At 44.5% G+C, this 19,046-nt stretch overlaps 1 protein-coding gene across 14 annotated transcripts in view; it reads left to right on the top strand.

The window, feature by feature from the left end:
- DNM1 (dynamin 1) overlaps positions 1-17,977 on the top strand; it is a 231,507-nt gene extending 213,530 nt beyond the window's left edge. For 7 of the 14 annotated variants that reach the window (XM_068248443.1, XM_068248447.1, XM_068248442.1 and 4 more), the window contains one exon: positions 13,821-17,977. In XM_068248443.1, the coding sequence (XP_068104544.1) occupies positions 13,821-13,890 (70 nt within the window). In that variant the 3' untranslated portion in view covers positions 13,891-17,977. The remainder of the gene's footprint in view (positions 1-13,820) is intronic. The other 7 variants (XM_068248454.1, XM_068248453.1, XM_068248449.1 and 4 more) reach the window with 3 other exon arrangements.
- Positions 17,978-19,046: the final 1,069 nt, after the last annotated feature.

Below are 19,046 nucleotides of genomic sequence, written 5' to 3' on the forward strand. Positions count from 1 at the left end.
ATCGCCGCTGGGAGACTTGGGCGCAGGATACAGCCGGTGTATGGCTTATCCTGCTGCTGCACAAGTTCCCGGCGGCGTTAAATACTATTCCCCCTCTAGGTCCACGTGGAAAGTGGGGAATTATGTAATTAGTCTTCCAGCTATTGCAGGAGGCCGAATTACAGTGTTTTAAAAGTAACTTCAGCTCCGTCTTCTGACGACGCCAAAGTTACTCACTGTGCGCTGCTATAGCCGTAATTCCTATTACAGCCTATGGTGACACTGGCTATGCCCAAATCTTCTGCACTGTTATTACAGCGCTCGGTAATTTTTACCTACACATATCCTCCTATATCCATGAATTCTATGAGAGAATTCATGGATAAGCAGATAATTGATGTGGTCAGGAGATTTATTTATAAGTCTGTATTGGCTCCTCCTCACTCTACACAAGAGGCAGAAGTAAGAAATTATCACGTGATCGTAATCAGCCAATTAGAATTTTAGAAATTGCTCACTGGATGAAATCATTCTTATAAATCTCTGTTAATTCTCCTGTAGGATAATTGAGGTAGGGCATGTTGATCATGCCTGCTTTTTAACTAACTGACTCGTTCCCTGGATAGCTGAATGTGGAACGGCTATAAAGACCTTTTGCTTTTAGCTTTTGAATGAAATGGAGAATGGTTACAGTTGCCCATAAGGGATGCAGATGTCAATAATAGTTCAGTGGAACCCTCCTCTCTGCTAAATTCCATTACTAAGCACGCCTTAAAAATGTAACTTGTGGCTTAAAGGGGAACTGAAGTAAGAGGTATACGGAGGCTGCCATATTTATTTCCTTTTAATCAATACCAGTTGCCTGGCAGCCCTGCTGGTCTATTTCTCTGCAGTAGTATCTGAATAACACCAGAAACAAGCATGCAGCTAGTCTTGTCAGATCTGACAATGTCAGAAACACCTGATCTGCTGCATGCTTGTTCAGGGGCTATGGCTAATAGTATTACAGGCAGAGGATCAGCAGGTGGGCCTGGCAACTGGCATTGCTTAGATGGAAATAAATATGGCAGCCTCCATATCCCTCTCACTTCAGTTGTCCTTTAAGTATAATTTGCAGATAGGAAGAGGAAGGCTTGCTGCGATGGTGCCTCCCATTCCTTTTTTTTTCCATCCCCATTTACTCCCCAATGGGGCGAGGAAGAGGAGGGAATAGGAGGGTGATTGGAGGGAATATCGCAGTAAGCCTTCCTCTCGATTGTCTGCTGGTCAAAGGTAAAAACAGGCTAAAAGGGCACCAGAGGCGCCATGATAAGAACGGCGCCAACATAGGCAGATATGTTAATAGCTGCTATCAGTGGTAATTTGGGCACTGGTATAGCCACTATGTCCAGCTTTTAACATTGCTGCTTATGGCGGTGCTGGAAATATTGGTGGATAAGCTAAGGTGGTGGTGGTTGGGGGGAGGGGGTTATGCTTCAGGGTTAGGTGTTGGCAGGTAGTGGTCCTTAGTGCTAGGCATAGAGGGGAGGGGTGGTTCGTGGTTTAAGGTAAGGCACCACCAGGTGGGTTAGGCAGTGCTAGGGGGTCCTTATGGTTAGGTAGCATGAGGGCGGGGGGTATTCTTAGTGTTAGCACCCCCAGGAGGGTTTTAGGGTTATAGCGCTAAGGGAGTCCTTATGGTTAGATACATGGGGGGGAGGTGATTCTTAGTGTTAGGCACCACCAGGGGGATTTTAGGGTTAGGCAGCACTTGGGGGGTCCTTATGGTTAGGTAGAATGGAGAAGGTAAATTCTTAGTGTTAGGCACCACCAGGGGCATTTTACGGTTAGGCAGTGCTAGGCGGTCATTATGGTTGGGTAGCAACAGGGGGAGGGATTCTTAGTGTTAGGTACCACCAGGGGGGGGGGGGGGGGAGGTCTTACCTATCTCTTGCGCCTGTTTTACTGCTGGCCCTTTTTTAAATGTATGCACCTTCAAATGGTCTTTTATGTAACAAAAGAGTAATTTAAGTTTAGGTAGTTAAAGAGAACCTAAACGGAAAATAAAAAAATCAAAATAACCATACACAGGTCATACTTACCTCCTGTGTAGTCTACTACTCAATCTCTTTCTCCTCTCCTGCGTCCCATTCGTCCACTGTGATCAATGGATTTCTCCGTCCTCCATTTTAAAAATGACCATTACCCCATAACAGCTTCTTGGTCAGCACATTGTTAAACTGTAATATCACCCACTTGAGTCATAGGGAAACATGGACATTACCTTGCTCATTCAGTTGTAACTGACAGCTGCTGATATATAACTGACAGCAACTGGTGTATTTCAGTTCTGACAAAATATTGTCAGAACTGGAAGGGATCACTGTAAGAAGAAAATGGCGAGCTTCTGAGAGGAACTGGCGGTGAGGTTAGTGTGTAATATTAATTTGCAGCTACGTCATGTGTTTATTTTAAATAATTTTCCTTGCTTCAGGTTACCTTTAAGGCTGGTTTCACAGTGGGACGTTACAGGCGCACGTTAGAGCAGCCTGTAACGCAGCCCACCGCACAGCAATGAAACATCAATGGGCTGTTCACAGTGCCCACGTTGCGTTACATAGTAACACTGCGCCACCAGACAACGTACTGCATGCAGTACTTTCTAAGCGGCAGAGCCGCGTTTGACTGCTTGCACATGCTCAGTACGGGTGGTTTTTTTTTATTTTGGGGGCGGAGAGGAGGCGGGGAGAGGCCGCTACGTAGCCAGGCACATGGCTACTTAATATTCACTGCACTTGCAGTGTTTTCTTCTTGGAGCGACCGCTGATTGGCTGGTGGGACCACGTGATGCGGAGAGCTCTGCTCACGTGGTCTCCGCAGTGCCTCCGACAGAGCAGGCGCACCAAGAGCTGCTTGTAACGCGGCTATTGGTAGCGTCCTGCTCCAACACCACAAGGCGTTGCGTTAGGGGCACATTATGCGACCTTAACGTCCCCTCTAACGCAACGTCCTATTGTGAAACCAGCCTCAATCCCACTTTATGGCCTGGTGCACACCAAAAACCGCTAGCAGATCCGCAAAATGCTAGCAGATTTTGAAACGCTTTTTCTTCTTTTTCTGTAGCATTTTGCGGTTTTGGGAAGCGTTTTTGATGTAGTAGATTTCAGATATTGTTACAGTAAAGCTGTTACTGAACAGCTTCTGTAACAAAAACGCCGGCAAAACCGCTCTGAACTGCCGTTTTTCAGAGCGGTTTGCGTTTTGCCTATACTTAACATTGAGGCAGAAACGCATCCACAATCCAAAAAATGCCTCACCCGGGAGTATGCGTTTCTGCAAAACGTCTCCCACTCTGGTGTGCACCAGCCCATTGAAATACATTACCCACTCGCAAAACGCAGCCGAACCGCTCTGGTGTGCACTAGGCCTAAGAGTTCCCATTTGAAACAGTAGTGACAGCACTTTTATTGTTGTGTGAAACAATCACTGTGTATATAAGTGTTTGGTGTGCAAAGGTGTGCAAATTTAAATATATGTGGAACAGATTTTATTTCATTAACCTATTTTGGTTCCTGGACGTAGTTTCTACGTCCAGGAACCATGCGCGCTACCACGGCCGATCGGGCGCGTGCACGCGCACTTCCGGCCGCGGATTCGGTAGCCACGGAATCAATGTATCGGGCTATGGTGCCCGATCACTGATTCCTCTCCCCCGCTGAAAAAGCGACAGCTTCTCTCGGAAGCTGTGCTTTTTCTGGCTGTTCCCTCCCCGATGCGTCACTCTAAGCGTGTGCTACGCTTAGAGTGACATCATGTAAACAAACTCATGGCCGCCATCTTGTGGCCAAAAAGTAATACTACACCTGAAAGGAAAAAAAAATAAAAATTAACACACATTTACATTATAAATCTATTGTTTACCTCCCACCCTCTCAAAACTACCAAATAAAATGTTTACTATAAAAAAAAACAAAAAAACATTACAATAAAAAAAACAAACATGTAAATATTTACCTAAGGGTCTAAACTTTTTAAATATCAATGTAAAGATGAAATATTTCTATTTTTTTTTATTTTAAACTTGTAAATAGTGATAGATGCAAAATGGAAAAAATGCACCTTTATTTCCAAATGAAATATTGTCGCCATACATTGTGATAGGGACATAATTTGAATGGTGTAATAACCGGGACATATGGGCAAATACAATACGTGAGTTTTAATTATGGAGGCATGTATTATTTTAAAACTATAATGGCTGAAAACTGAGAAATAATGAATTTTTCCATTTTTTTCTTATTCTTCCTGTTAAAATGCATTTACAGTAAAGTGGCTCTTAGCAAAATGTACCCCCCAAAGAAAGCCTAATTGGTGGCGGAAAAAACAAGATATAGATCAGTGCATTGTGATAAGTAGTGATAAAGTTATAGGCTAATGAATGGGAGGTGAACATTTATCACGTGAAAACGACGGAACGCGAATGGGTTAATAAAAAAAAACCCACAACAGCAGAGTGGGGAGGGTTGTGTGTGTGTGCGCTGCTCAGTTATGCTGATGTTGTGAATGATTCTGCGCTGCGTAATATGTTGGCGCTTTATAAATTCAAAAAATAATAATAATATTAAAATAATAATAATAATTCTGCATGCCAGCTCACTGCCCATACAGTCCTATGAGCCTGTTCCCAGTACTGGGTTGTTTCAAAGGTTTTATTGTAATTTTCATTTTAACAAAACAAATAGTACATAATAACAGCTTCAACATAGGAAGGGTAGTGGGAACCGCTTGTACAGTTATTCTTAGCATATACATTTCACTTAGAGGGATAAGGACAGGTATAATAACCAGTACTGTGACATTATGGTGGTTAGTGCAACTTGAAAAGGGGCTGTTACTGTCAGAGAAATGCTTATGAGCCCTCAGAGGACTATGTCCAACTATCTGGGGCTTGCAAATTGAGGTATGGGGTGTAGGGTAAGGTGGGCCTGAACTAAGCCAGATCGTGCAATTTCATTCCCAAGCACCTGTCACCCAGCGGTGGGCAGGCGAAGCAAGAACGGTTATAACCGTAGGCTTCAGAGGTAAGTGGTCAGAATGAAGAAGAGAAGTAAGGGAAGAAGAAAAAGAGAACAGAAGGAGGAGACAAGGAGAGAGAGAGAAAAGGAAAGAGAACATAGGTAGGGATCCTCCTTACAGTCTTGTGATTGAAGACGTCTCCATATTTGGATGTTCCAGCGAATCCAGGGGTCCCAGATTTTCTCAAATCTTTTTTGGGTGTCCCTAAGGATACTAGTGAGCTTTTCATTTACCATTATGGAATTAATAATAATTTACCTCGTTAATGGAGACCGACGGTTTCTTCCAGTTCCGCGCTATCATCATGGTAGCTGCTGGCAGTATATCTACACAGAGGCGTAGACATGCGTATTGCAACAAACGGCTCCTGCGCGGGTACTCATCACCGCTCATTAACCCGGAGATCAGTGAATGGGAACATAGTTCTCATTCATCAATCTAAGTGCCGGGTATCCATGATCGCCAGCATCAATGAGATGCCTGCGGTCATTGTAACAAACTAAGTTACCAGTCCACGCATTATATACTGTTCGCGTACTAATAGTAAGCCTGTTCGCATTTCCAGCTGCCGCATTGCATGATAGGAGATGTAGCTCTTCAATGTGACATCTTCTGGCCAGTAGAAGTACTCACTGGTGATCTTACACAGACCACCATGTAGGGCACTGATTATACTTCTATCCAGCACCATCAGTTACCTGATCTGCAATGGTATAGTATCCCTTCATGCACACTCCATGCAAATCTGACCATCAACATGGTGGCATGCAGCTTGACCTGGATGTAGTGTGTAGCTCTGCCCATCTCCCTCGCCAGCCTGTACTCTCTTACTGGTAATGGGGAAGATGGGTGGAGAGTGATCTCACATTCTGGACTGATCTATGTAAGTACAGTCAGTTCCCTACATAGGGCTGTGTGTCATTTAACTACATTTATCCTCACAACAGGGTCCCTTTAAACGTTTATTGCTGTCATTTTCTTTTTCTTCACATTAAAATCATGGTAGCACCAGGAACAAGAGGTGAGAGAGGATCTCTCAGGGCATAACAAGGTTGCATATAACCCCGGGGCACCTGTTAATAAGAGCAGCAGTGCAGCGTACACACATCGATGTCGCCGCGGCTCTGCTCCCTCTTCTTTACTCTCCAGCGTTCCTCCGTGAAGCTCTGATGTCATATGACATACTTCGGTTCCTTGTATTAACCACTTAAGGACCACGGGCTTAACCACTTAAGGACCAGCTAACGCCCATAGGCGTCGGCAGGTCTTAAGTGGATTTACATGGAAATGGCCGCTCGAGCTGCCTTTCCATGTCAGTTCACGGAGAGTGTCTCCGTGAACAGTGTGCGAGCCGCCGATCGCGGCTCGCACGTATAATGTACACACGCGGGGAAGAAATCCCCGCTGTTTACATCAAAACGGCGCTGCTGCGCAGCAGCGCCGTAGGGCAGATCGGCGATCCCCGGCCTCTGATTGGCCGGGGATCGCCGTCATTTGATAGGCTGAAGCCTATCCCCTCAGGCGCAGGACGGATATCTGTCCTGCGCACATCACAGCCAGAGGAAGAGGTAGGAAAGGCGGAAACCGCTGCGGAGGAGGGCTTTGAGGAGCCCACCCCGCTCATCCACACAGAGCGGCGGCGATCAGACCCCCTCAGCAGGTCATCCCCCTAGTGGGGAAAAAAGGGGGGGGGGGAAGTCTGATCGCCCTGCCATTAACACGATCTGTGCTGCGGGCTGCAGAGCCCACGCAGCACAGATCTCCAAAACATAGCCCGGTCCTTACCCCCCTAAAGACCAGGCCATTTTTCACAAATTGGGCCACTGCAGCTTTAAGGCCTTGCTGCTGGGCCACACAACACAACTCAGCACACAAGTGATTCCTCCCTTTTCTGCCCACCAACAGAAAGCTTTCTGTTGGTGGGGTCTGATCCCTGCCAGTGTCTATGTATTTTTTAACAAATATTTATTTTTATTATTATAAAAATGTGTATTTTTTTATTTATTTTACTAAACCTCCCTCCCTCCCGCTAGCCAATCAGTGCGGTCGGCTGTCATAGGCTTCACCCTATGACAGCGGATTGCTGTCTTGCCGCCCCGGGGGACAGGCATGTCACATGGCTGTCCCCAGTACAGCGCTGCCATAGATCGCAGCGCTGTACACAGTAAATAAACGGCGGTTTCGCCGTCTAACAGTCTCCTCGCCACTGGGAGGCTGTTGACAGAGCAGAGCTCTATCAACGTGTACGCAATCTCCTGCAAATCACACCCACAGGACTTTACACCGATCGGCATTAGGCGTTCCTTGGGCTGCCACCACGGCCACGCCCATTGGCGTGCCGCAGTCCTCAAGAAGTTAATATGCAATAAGAAGTTGGATATTTATCTGTGTAGGGGTTGAGTCCTGTGTGGGAAGCTCTTGTGGCATTGCGTGGACTGTTGAGAGAGGTTTGATGGACCTCCCATCCCAGTAGGACTCCCCGCTATCCAGATCATGGCATAAATAGTTAAAACCCTAAGGCTAGGTGCACACATGGCAGAAACGCTAGCTTTGCGTAAAACGCTGCGTTTTATGCACCAGTGTTACTCAATGGGCCTCATAAAAAGAACGCATGGGTATGCATTTTGTACTTTGGCGGTTTTAAAATCGCTAGTTTTGTTGTATATTATGCATGAACGCATCAAAAATTGCACATAATGAAAGTCAATGGAAATGCAATGTATGCGTTTTTATTGCTGTTTTATGCATTGGGGGTTTTTCTTAGATTTCTGATGTATTTCCACTTCCTGTTGTCTTCCTAGTGATTTGCATAAATATAAATATAAAAATGCATACAAAACACGAGTGCGTGTAATATATGGAAACCGCAAACACAATAAAAGGCAAGCAAAACGCTTGAAAAGCGCATCTGCGTTAAACGCAAACGCAGCAAAAACGCACACAATGTTAACATAAAACATGGTATAAAACGCAACCTTTCACGTTATGTGTGTACCCAGCCTATACAGGGTTTAACTTATTTCAATGCTTTGCAAAGCTTAAAATATTTTTTTCTGGATTTGCACTTTATAAATCAATAATAATAAATAGCCAACATATTCCATGGTGCTGTACAAAGTAAGAAACAAACAGGGTACATACTGTATACTGCCTAATGCAGGTATAGGCACAGTGAAGTACTAGACAAGACCACTGCACAATTGAAGTAGTTTTAAAACCATGAAAATGCTGGCCCATATGCTTGGCACAGGTCCAATTCTAAAGGCATGTGAGTGGTTAGAGATGAGTTTTGAGCACCTCAAAACTCAGCTCTTTTTCACAATAGGCATTGTTACGGGCCTGAGGAAGTGATCATTCAGTCTCACGAAATGCATCGCTAGCCTTATGGCCCATACTCACGGGCTAAAATTGTCACCGCAACACGTGGCGCGCGTGTTGCGGCGACAGGTCGTCCGTGAGTATGAGGCGCAACACGGGCGCGCACCCCGAACAGTCGTTCGTCGCTGCTGTCGCCGGGCGATTGGCGCGGTCAATCACCTTGCCGACAGTTGCCGCCGCAACTGTCGCTAGTCCGCGTGAGTATGCGGACTAGCGACAGCAACCTTTCGCCAGAACACGGAGCTTCCGGCGGCGGGGGAGGAACGTCGGCGACAGCTTCCGTCGCACAGCTGATCCCTCTTCCGCGTGTGTACGCGGAGGGACCTGGCAACGAGCGGTCGCCGGCCTATCGCGCACACGCTCACGTGTGCTGGCGACAGGCCACAAATGTAGCCCGTGAGTATGGGCCATTAAACGTGTTAAAGTTTTTATGATGTATTCATTGTGTCATTTTTGAGATAAGCCACTGATTACCTGGTATGGATCCAGTGATCAATACCAGGATATCTGAATGGAGACAGATTTTCGACAGGCTAGCTCGGTTGGTTGCCCACTGTGCAACCCTTCTTTGTAGGTATTTTTCTTGTAAATACACACTTGCAAATTAAGTGACAATACTGCACCATTTGGGCTCCCTTTGTCTCTGTTAACCTTTGAGGTGATTTTCATCTCTCTCTCAAGTGGTGTTTACATTGTTGTTGTATTCTGTTTAGAGCTCCAACCGTTGGTTTGACTGGTAAAAAAAAACAAGATGGTCAATGGCCATTTTGGGTGCAAATTAAATGTAGATTGTACAACTTAAAAATGGACTATTCAAATGCACTTCGGGCTCAGCCACACTAAGCGCTTTTCTGAGAGCTTGTGATTGATTCACGATTTTTCACGTACGCAATCACTGCGATTTTTACCGCGATTTTAATAAGTGAATGGGAATGATTTTTAAAAAGTGCTCAGAAAGTGCGAACCAATCACAAAGCGCTCAGAAAAGCGCTTATAGTGTGGCTGAGTCCTTTGTGATGAATTTGATGGGCCTAATACCTAATTATTAGCCTCTCAATAGCCATCTCTGTACAAGAAAGACCGGGACTGATTCAGTACACAGCTTCATGGATACTCAATAGAGCCTAGTTATCAGTCTCCAAGTCTGGGGACTTTGCTGTTGAAACTTGTTTTCTGCAACCCTCTCTTTTGCTCGCAAAACATTACAGGTGGAAGAGTAGGTAAAGCATTTAAAATAATTTGTAATATTTCATGCTAATATTTTATTATGTTTTGTGCTAAACTTAATGAAGAAATAAAATAAGCATATATTCCCCCTTTAAGGTTGTCCTCTCTCATGTGGTTTAGGTTTTGGTGGTGGTTCTTCATCTCCTTTCTTTCTACTCCCACACCTGAGGTCTTCTCTTCCTCGCTGTACCTCACCTCTTTCCTTTCCTCTTCCTTCCTTCATCCCTACTGATCATTTCCTCCCTACTGCTGTAATGGTGTGCTCAGTTTTGGCATGCTAGGCTTGTTTACAAAGTACCTGTGCCTGGCAACTCGGACTAATTATGCAGTGACCTCAGACGGTCTCAGTATCATTTCTCCTCACACACGGTCATTTCTAGTCACTCTTCTCTTGTCATCCCCACCCTGTCCCTCAAAATTCTGCTTCTTAGATCTTCTGTCGGCTCTTCCTAAATCCATCACCTCCACTCACACCACACCTGTATAAATGGCAGCATGCTTTTTTGGAGTAGTGGCGAGTATTGTGGTGTTCCTGTGCTTGCTCTTTGTTGTTCACACAGTCAGCCCTACTAAACCTGACACGAACAGAGCAAAATATGACCTTTTACTGCTTAAAGGGGAAGTGTGATAATTAGTTTGGAGAATGGTGGAAGGCTAAGAAAATCAGTATTTTTCTATTTTCGTTTTTGCTGCACCTTTGTTGTGGAAATTGTGCCTCGCTTCCTTTAATGTGAACTTAATCAGAACATTTGGGAATCTTCTCAGTCTCTTAAAGTGGGATTGTCAGCCACAAAATCAAATTCCATTTACCCACTGAGCTGTTTATTATGCAGCCTACAACCTTACCCTGCATTACAAGCATTCAAATGCAATCATAAATGTTTCTGCTGTAATAAATATCTCAGTCAGTCTGGCTCTATTTGGTACATTGCTGACAAGAAGGAAGCTTGTCATTACCCCTCCCACATTCTGCTCCTCACTGATTGGCTGAGGGCAGTTCAGCGTGGAGCGACTGAAATCTGATCTATGCTTTGCTCACATGTTTAAAAACCAAGCTAGATATGACAGTGCAGTTTCTAGGAGTAAAAAAAAAAAAGAGTAAGGGAGAAAATGACATCAGGATTGGCTTTAGTCAGAATGGAGAATGCCAGGAACCGTTTTCTCTTTATTTACTATAGAAAATGCATGAAATCAAAATAAGGACAGTACTATACATATGTTGTGTAAGTAGAACAAGTCTTTATCTATTATATTTTTTTTCCTGGTATAGTATGGCTGTCCCTGCTGCTTTAAAGGAATTCTGAAGCAAATAAAAAAAAAAAATACTTACCTAAGGAGAGGGAAGGCTCTGGGTCCAATAGAGTCTTCATGGTCTCCACACGGTACCCGCATTCCCCTGCATGCTTCCCCGATAGTCTACGACCTATGGTCCGTGGACTGCTCTTTTCCGCTTCTGGGGTGCTTCGGGAGACTTCGGAAGTACTTGGGCTTCAGAAGACGGCCGCTCCGTCCTGTGCATACGCGAGTGCCCTCTCTCATGCACTCACACGTGTGCAGTACAGAGCCGCCAAAGACTTCTGAAGTGCTCCTGAAGCTTCGGGGAAATGAGGACACAGTGAGGAGAACTGTAAGGACCCAGAGCCTTCCCTCTCCATAGGCAAGTATGTCTTTTTTATTTTTTTCCCTTCAGCCTTAGTTTGAAGAGACTCTGTACTAAGAAAATAAATGCCCCTGGGGGGTACTCACCTTGGGAGGGGAAAGCCTCTGGATCCTGTTGAGGCTTCCCCCATCCTTCTCCGTCCCACGGCGGTCTGGCACTGGCCCATAGAAAGCACAGTCGACAATGTGTCAGGCTGTGCAATATTGACCTTCCCTGGCTCCAGCGGGCGCACTTTTGCAGCTTTCCACTCAGAAATAGGCAATCTCAGTTGGGTCCGCTCTACTGCGCAGGCACAGGAGACATGCGCCTGCGCAGTAGAGTGGACCCGACTGGGATCGCCTATTTCGGAGCCGAACTACTGCGCCTGAGCTGGGAAGGTAAATATTTACATAGCCGCCGTTCCTGGACCTGCAGCGAGACCCCTGTGGGACGGAGGAGGACGGGGGAAGCCTCTATAGGATCCAGAGGCTGCCAGATTTATTCCCCTTTAAACAATACCAGTTGCCCGGAAGCCCTGCTGATCTATTTGGCTGCAGTAGTGTCTAAATAATACCAGAAACAAGCATGTAGCTAATTGGGTAAATCTACCCAACTAGTAAAAAGCAATAAGATCCTGGCTCCGGTTATACACCTTTCCCACTCTAGTTGAATTGTACCAACAATTGAGGTTTGCATTGATCAGTTTAGGACGATTTTCTCATCTGAAGTATTATTTTAATATATTTTTTCAGTTTGTGTGTGGAAACAAAATTCCAGGTATGACCTTATATACAGAACTGGGAGCACGAAAGGGTCCGGGGTGGCACTCTTTGTCTGAAATGTTATGTCCAGTAGGGATGATCAATGAGATCATTGATGATAAATTATTTGAGATGCAAATAATTTCCTCCAACATTCAAATTCATATACATTATTTGCATTTTGAACTTGGACCAACCTAACGACCGCCTAACGCCGATAGGCGTCGGCAGGTCGAAGCGGTGTCACCATGGAGCAGCCGTTCCTTGTCAGTTCAAGGAGGGTGTCTCCGTGAACAGCCTGTGAGCCTCCGATCGCGGCTCTCAGGCTAAATGTAAACATGTGGGGAAGAAATCCCTGCTGTTTACATCATACGGCGCTGCTGCGCAGCTGCGCCGTAAAGGAGATCGGCGATCCCCGGCCTCTGATAGGCAGAAGCCTATCCTAGGTAGCGCAGGACGGATATCCGTCCTGCGCAGCCCACAGCGTAAGGGAGAGGGAGGGAAGGGCAGAGAGGGTGGAAATAGCTGTGGAGGGGGGCTCGCAGCTATTTCCACCCTCTCTGCCCCCCCCCCCCCCCCCGCAAATCACAGATAGCCGGCGGCGATCAGACCCCCCCCCCAGCATCCCCCTAGTGGGGAAAAAAGGGGGGGGGGGGAAGTCTGATCGCCATGCTGCAAACCTGATCTGTGCTGTGGGCTGGAGAGTCCACGCAGCACAGATCAGGAAAAAAGAGCCTGGTCCTTAAGTGGTTAAAACAAACAGGAAGTTATTCTGATTCTTCCCATTTCAAGATGCATATAATTTACATGAAATTTGAATGTTAGGGATATCAATGAGATGCAAATAATTACCTTTCATAGCTGTAATATCTATGCAACTAGCAATAAATTGGATACTCTTAGTAAACAGTTCAATTCCTATTTAATGTGTACCAGAGGTGGACTTCTGGTACACACACTCATACTAACCCAAGATCCTTTATCGGCTTCCCATGCCATCCTCAGGTCCCCTATTTTTGAGCACGCCCCTCAAAGTATTTCAACAAGGGCTTGTCTAAATTAACATCAGGGTCGCGCTCTTCAGACACAAGCACGGCTGTTCTACGCCTGCCCAGCCAGAAGAGTAGTGCGGCTCTGAAGAGCAGGAGGGTCCCAGGCAGCGGTAGAGGTCTGAAGGACAGCATGGGAAGCCACTGGAGGAGCCAGAGCTTTCCCTCTCCTTTGGTAAGTATTTATTTTTTTCGCCCAAGCTTTGCCTTGGGTTTTCTTTTAGTTTTTCTTTTTGACTGATGGATTTGGGAAAGTTGGTGGATCCTTTTCTGAATTGGGTGAACCTGAAGATTCAGTATCAGCTAGATACTCCACTGAACTTAATGTGGTCACGGTCATGTGATCCAATATAACCTCTGCTTCCTGTTTTAGCTCTACACAGGAAAGTAGAATTGAGAAAAGGAATAGATGGTGGTGACCAGCCAATCAGAAACTCGGTCACTTGATCATCTCAGCAATTCTGTATTCTATGAAAAATTGGTTAAAAAATAATTTCTAGCATCAGTCTCTACGTTATGAACTGAGAAGTTTCCCAGACTAATTTAGATGATAATTTTACCAAAAACTTTCCGCATTTTAAGGCCATATATACCAAGTGATGTTCATAATAGGCTAGATCAAATAAAATGGCTCCAGATGGCAGGGGATGCTGGGCTGGCTGTCTCACCTCATGAACAATGCTAATCATGCTCTGTGTTTTCTTGTCTGTTTTTATTTCCACTTTCATCCAGCAGGAAGGCTCCCGCTTCACCTACACGACCCACCATTATCCGACCTGCCGACCCGTCCCTCTTAGATTAATAACTGGAGGCCTGTCTGCCGAATACAGCTTTCTCCCCACCACCCCTCTTCCCAGCCCCCCATCACACCTCTCCAGGCATGGTGACAGCGTCCCCTCAACTTCACTGTGTTGTAAACACTGGCTCAGTGTCACTATGTATTGTATTGTACAGATGTGTAGTATTGTCCCTTTGCCGCTCCATATCGTGATGTTTAAACACCTGAAATGTCTGGTCGAACGCTATATAGACTTTATTTTTCTTGCTTTCTTCCCTCAAATGCCACTGCCTATTCCGTCAGCTTCTGGAATTGTTTTTACCTCATGTGTCATGCTGATGTGCTGCTGTACGGTTTCCACTTTTTAAAATGTATTTTTAAGCGGTGTCGTTGAAAAGAACGTCATTTGTGGGCACAAAAACTGTATAGAATGAAAAACGGCATTTCACATCTTTATCACAATTTCAACTGTATCTGTTGCACAGTGGAGGCAGCCATTTTGTAGCCATGCCTGGTGTGATAATTCAAGACTGATCCCAGTGCCTGCTGGATGGATAGGCCTTTTGTCAACGAAGTCTAAACAGAACTGCTGCCTCTGCTTTTAAGGGAACAATGCAAAGACATAGGCTTTTGACATAAGTTTTTATTCAAGTTGATATTCTCAGCCATAAAAAAATTGCAATCTGAGGAGAAATTGAAAAAAAGCCATACTGTAGAGAAACTGATGTCAAAAGCCTGTGTACACTAGACGTAAGATGTGACAGCACTCAATGATTCTTTGGATGTCATTCTTGGCCCCACATTGTTACCAGAACACAGTCTAACCTTATAAAAGTAACAATAGGAATATATGCAACGGTTAGTTAATTTCTATTGGGTCATTACAGTGCTGTAATGGTAAGATTAAAGGTACTCAAGGCTTAAAATGAACGTGACCTCGTCTGCTGACTAGCAGTAGTCAGACTGTGAAATCTCAGCATGCCTATGGGTTTCTGTTGACCTGTTGAGATGTCCTACAAGCAACCAGTTGTAGAGGTAGAATTGATTCCCTTGGATGGATTTCCTCAACTGATTGCCAATGGTTTTGTGGCCAGAAAAGGCATTTATATTTGTGGAAGGATCATCCAACAAGCAGGAAATTAACCAAATCTCCAGACTACTGACCCAAGATGCCCATAGACAGCAGTTGGATTAGCAAGAACCTCAATGTGAAAGATTGAACCAGTAGGTTAGAGAACCGGTCCTAGTGGCTTTTGTATCCCTAGGAGATAAATGGCACTGTTGGCATTGTTTCACCAGCGTGTCCCGTCTTTCACTTCGGTATAAACACAAATGCAAAGTTAAATGGTTGTGTTTATTTGCCTGTGAGCTGAAAAACCTGAGGAATGTAGGATAATTCCTGCTCATTCAGTTGGTCCCTTGGGTCCATGGGTATCATTAGACTCATGAGAGCTGTCATCCATGTGCAAAAGGAGATGCTTAAAGTCTACACTACAGCCACATTCCCTTAAGTCTGGGAATGATCAAAAATCAAACACTTCCATACTTCTGCCAGATGATTACATGTAATGTTTTTGGTTCCTGGAACGTGTACAAGTAGTGTAACAATTAAAGCCAATATTTGCTTTGGACAAACCACTGGGGTTCATCATTATGATGATAACTGGTTACCTCCACAGCCATCGAGATTCTAAATATCCTCACATTTGATTGGTTGCCTCAGACAACACAGACTTCCATTTATAAAAAAAAAAGGCATGTGTGTAATAGTTTAATTGTATGCAGGTAAGGGCTACAATTGCCCTTTACTGAAGATAACTGACCCGTGTGGCAGTTAGTTATGCACTCACATGACTGAGATGGCAGATTTTCCTATAGGAGATGGACCCTTGAAATTGCCATACCCATCAGATTGGACAGAACCTGTTGAGGATTTTGTATGACTGCTTATGTGGTCCAATAAAGAGATTTTGAAATTTGGCATGTAAGGGCCATTTCCATCAAATTTAACCAAAATCGTAGGTGGCGAATAATCTGACTGCAATGTCCACCATAGAGAAAAGCTGTGATTGTCAACTTAATGTAATAAAAATTCTGGTTTTGGATACAAGCCTAAAATACTTTGGTTGAAGTTCTACTTTGAGCTTCTTATCACTGACCTCCTTCTGAAAATGCTGGTTATCTGGCTGTGATGCAGATTACCGGACTGTGGTACTCTCAGGGCCAAACTTCTAGAAAGACTACAGTCTAGGTGAGGAAAGCAGCCAAGAAGACCGCTTACAACTGCCTCATGCTACAATAGTGCCTGGCCATCCCTCCACAAGGCAGCAACATACATTATGCACAAGAGCCTGCAGCACACCGTAGAAAGGAGAAATATCCAGTAACTTTTATTGGCCCATCTAAGAAGAAAGACCTTCTTGTGTCTGAAAGATGTCAGCTGCTGTACCTGTCTCCTTGGATGCGCCAATAAAAGTTGCTGGATATTTTTACCTCTCTACGGTGTGCTGTGGGCTCTTGTGCATAATAACAGCCTAGCTGAGCTGTTCTGCCTGAGGCAGCTGTACATGGTAGAAGAGGCTTTAAAAAGGGGGCAGAAAATAGCAGATGGAAGGTGATAAACAAGGTGAACTTCACCTGGAAGAGAGGCTACTGTACACGGAATAGGGGCCTTCTACACATGAAATTAGGAGGTGGCAGCTCACAGAAGAATTGCAGTACAAGATAGCCCAAGGGTGTTAAGTGTATAAACCCAAGAATCTAATCTGGAACAAACATTCAGATCAGGACAGGCTGCTGAAGTCTGAAACACCTGATCTGCAGTCTTATAGCAGGTGATGGCCTTAGAGAAGTGTTATGACCAGAATCCAGCCAGTGCTGAAGTAACCAAAGCCTTCTCAAAGGCATCACTGAAACTTTGATAAAGGGATTATATTATCAACACCCAACAAATATACAATAAAAAAAGAAAATGCACAGCAAAGGCACACTAAAATTACCAGAAGTTCCAGAAGGTACTTGGGTCAACATTGTATTATATACAGCACATTTTGTCAATGAAGACCCTTTTTTCAGGTCAAATGCACTATAGAGATATCGGTGTCATTGGATGAGGAAGGCTTTGACCCTACTGCTGCTCTGTATGGGGCGCCTCACCTGAAGAAGTGGTCTTGCACCACGAAACGCAAACATATTTTACCTTTTAGTTGAGGAAATAGCCATCAAAGCCCTTACATATTTGATCCTCTGCTAATTTGCAGGCACCAAAGCTACACATTTTTTGATAACCATATTATCCCATTATAGCCAGATGATTATCACTACAACCAGGCAGGTGGCATTTTAGAAGGTGGTCAGACACTCTTCCTTCATAATTCTGTCACGATGGGTTTAATGCCAACGAGGCCCACTGATGGCAACAGCAGGACACCCTATTGTGGTTATATGACACATAACTGTTCAATATTGTACTTTTCTATCTGAGCTTTGTCTGACTGTTCTTTTTCCTCCCTCTCCTCTCTCTTTCTTTGATTGCAATCAGAGCCACCCGAGTTAGCCCATCAAGGCCAGAGAGTCCTAAGCCTAACTATGACCAGTAAGCCTCCTTGGGCTCAGACTGTTGCCTGCTTCCTACTGTAGCTGTTCTGTGTTGGAGTGTGTGACTCCTCCCACACTGTCTCTTCTGTTGTACAATGGTTGTGCTACACGCCTATCAAAAATGTGATTATTGGTGTGAATAAGAAAAATAAAGAGAAAACAAAAAAAGCAAAATCAAATATCATCTTCTGTTACATTAAGGAACTTGCGTCTGTGGTAGTGGCATATCCTTATATAAATATATTATAAATAATTCTACAAAATATATATATATGAAAAGTTAACTATACACCTTGGAGATGTGTAAGCCAGTGTGCTTCCATGTGGTTCTCAGTCTTTAGCAGAACAGAGATCCTGGGAAAATGATTGGATGTCTGTCAATAGGCAGCTGGTTCTGTATCTCTGCATGAACATAAAGAGCTTCAGTTCTGGGGAGGATGTTATTTGGTGCTGGTGTTTAGCTGTGATATCTGTCAGAGCGTTGAATAAAATATGTTTCTGTAAAAAAAAAAAAGTCTTAGTAGTTTTATTTCATTAGAGAACGACAAATATGAAGTTCTGGAACAATTTATTATTAAGAGTTTGCAAAATAAGTACTATATAAGGAATGCAAGTAACCGCAAGTGAGAAGAATACTGTACAGAGGCTTGAAAAATGGGGGAGAATCCAAGAGCCCAATATGGGGAGATCTGTTGTGAATAAATGTGATGATTATACTCACAAGGGTGAGTCGCCACAAAGGCAACTACTGGACAGGCCAGCGGGGAGAATTGTAACCTGACCCCGCTCATGTTTAAAAAGTCGCTCTCTGTAGATAGGAGAAAATGGGGATACACCCCTCCACCAAGGGTGGACTAGATAATATTGAAATACGATAACAGAGGCGCCAAGTAGAATAAAGTTAGTTAAAATTGTTAAAAAGGCGGAAGTGGGTGGACTCACCTCCCTTCTGAAAAAAAGGCCGGACAATGGACAGGTTACTTACAGTCTAAAGTAACGTTTATTAGTAACGCCAAAAGTGCAATGCGTTTCACGGGTAACAGTCCCGTTTCAGGCAAACAATTTTTGGAGGGTGCAAAATCAGGTCATGAACCAGGTAGAGCGCCCACTCAGCGGGACTGTTACCCGTGAAACGTGTTGCACTTTTGGAGTTACTAATAAATGTTACTTTAGACTGTAAGTAACCTGTCCATTGTCCGGCCTTTTTTTCAGAAGGGAGGTGAGTCCACCCACTTCCCCCTTTTTAACAATTTTATTCTACTTGGCGCCTCTGTTATCGTATTTCAATACTGTATGGAGGCTGACATTTTATTTCTTGCCTGGTTGCCCTGCTGCTCCTCTGCCTCTAAGGGCTAGTTCACACTCGAGCTTTTTGAGAGCTTTGAGCCAGCGATCAGCAAAGCGCTGCTCCTAATGTATCCCTATAGATACATTCACACTGCAGCGAGATTTCACCCACTGAATCGCGATCGATGGGAAGCCCTGAGAATGCACCAGCCCTAATACTTTTAGCCATAGACCCTGAACAAGCATGCAGATCAGCCAGGTGTTTCTGACACAAATCTTATAAGAGGCAGGAGTAC

The sequence above is a fragment of the Hyperolius riggenbachi genome, chromosome 8 (genome assembly GCF_040937935.1).
Source record: "Hyperolius riggenbachi isolate aHypRig1 chromosome 8, aHypRig1.pri, whole genome shotgun sequence".
Taxonomy (NCBI): domain Eukaryota; kingdom Metazoa; phylum Chordata; class Amphibia; order Anura; family Hyperoliidae; genus Hyperolius; species Hyperolius riggenbachi.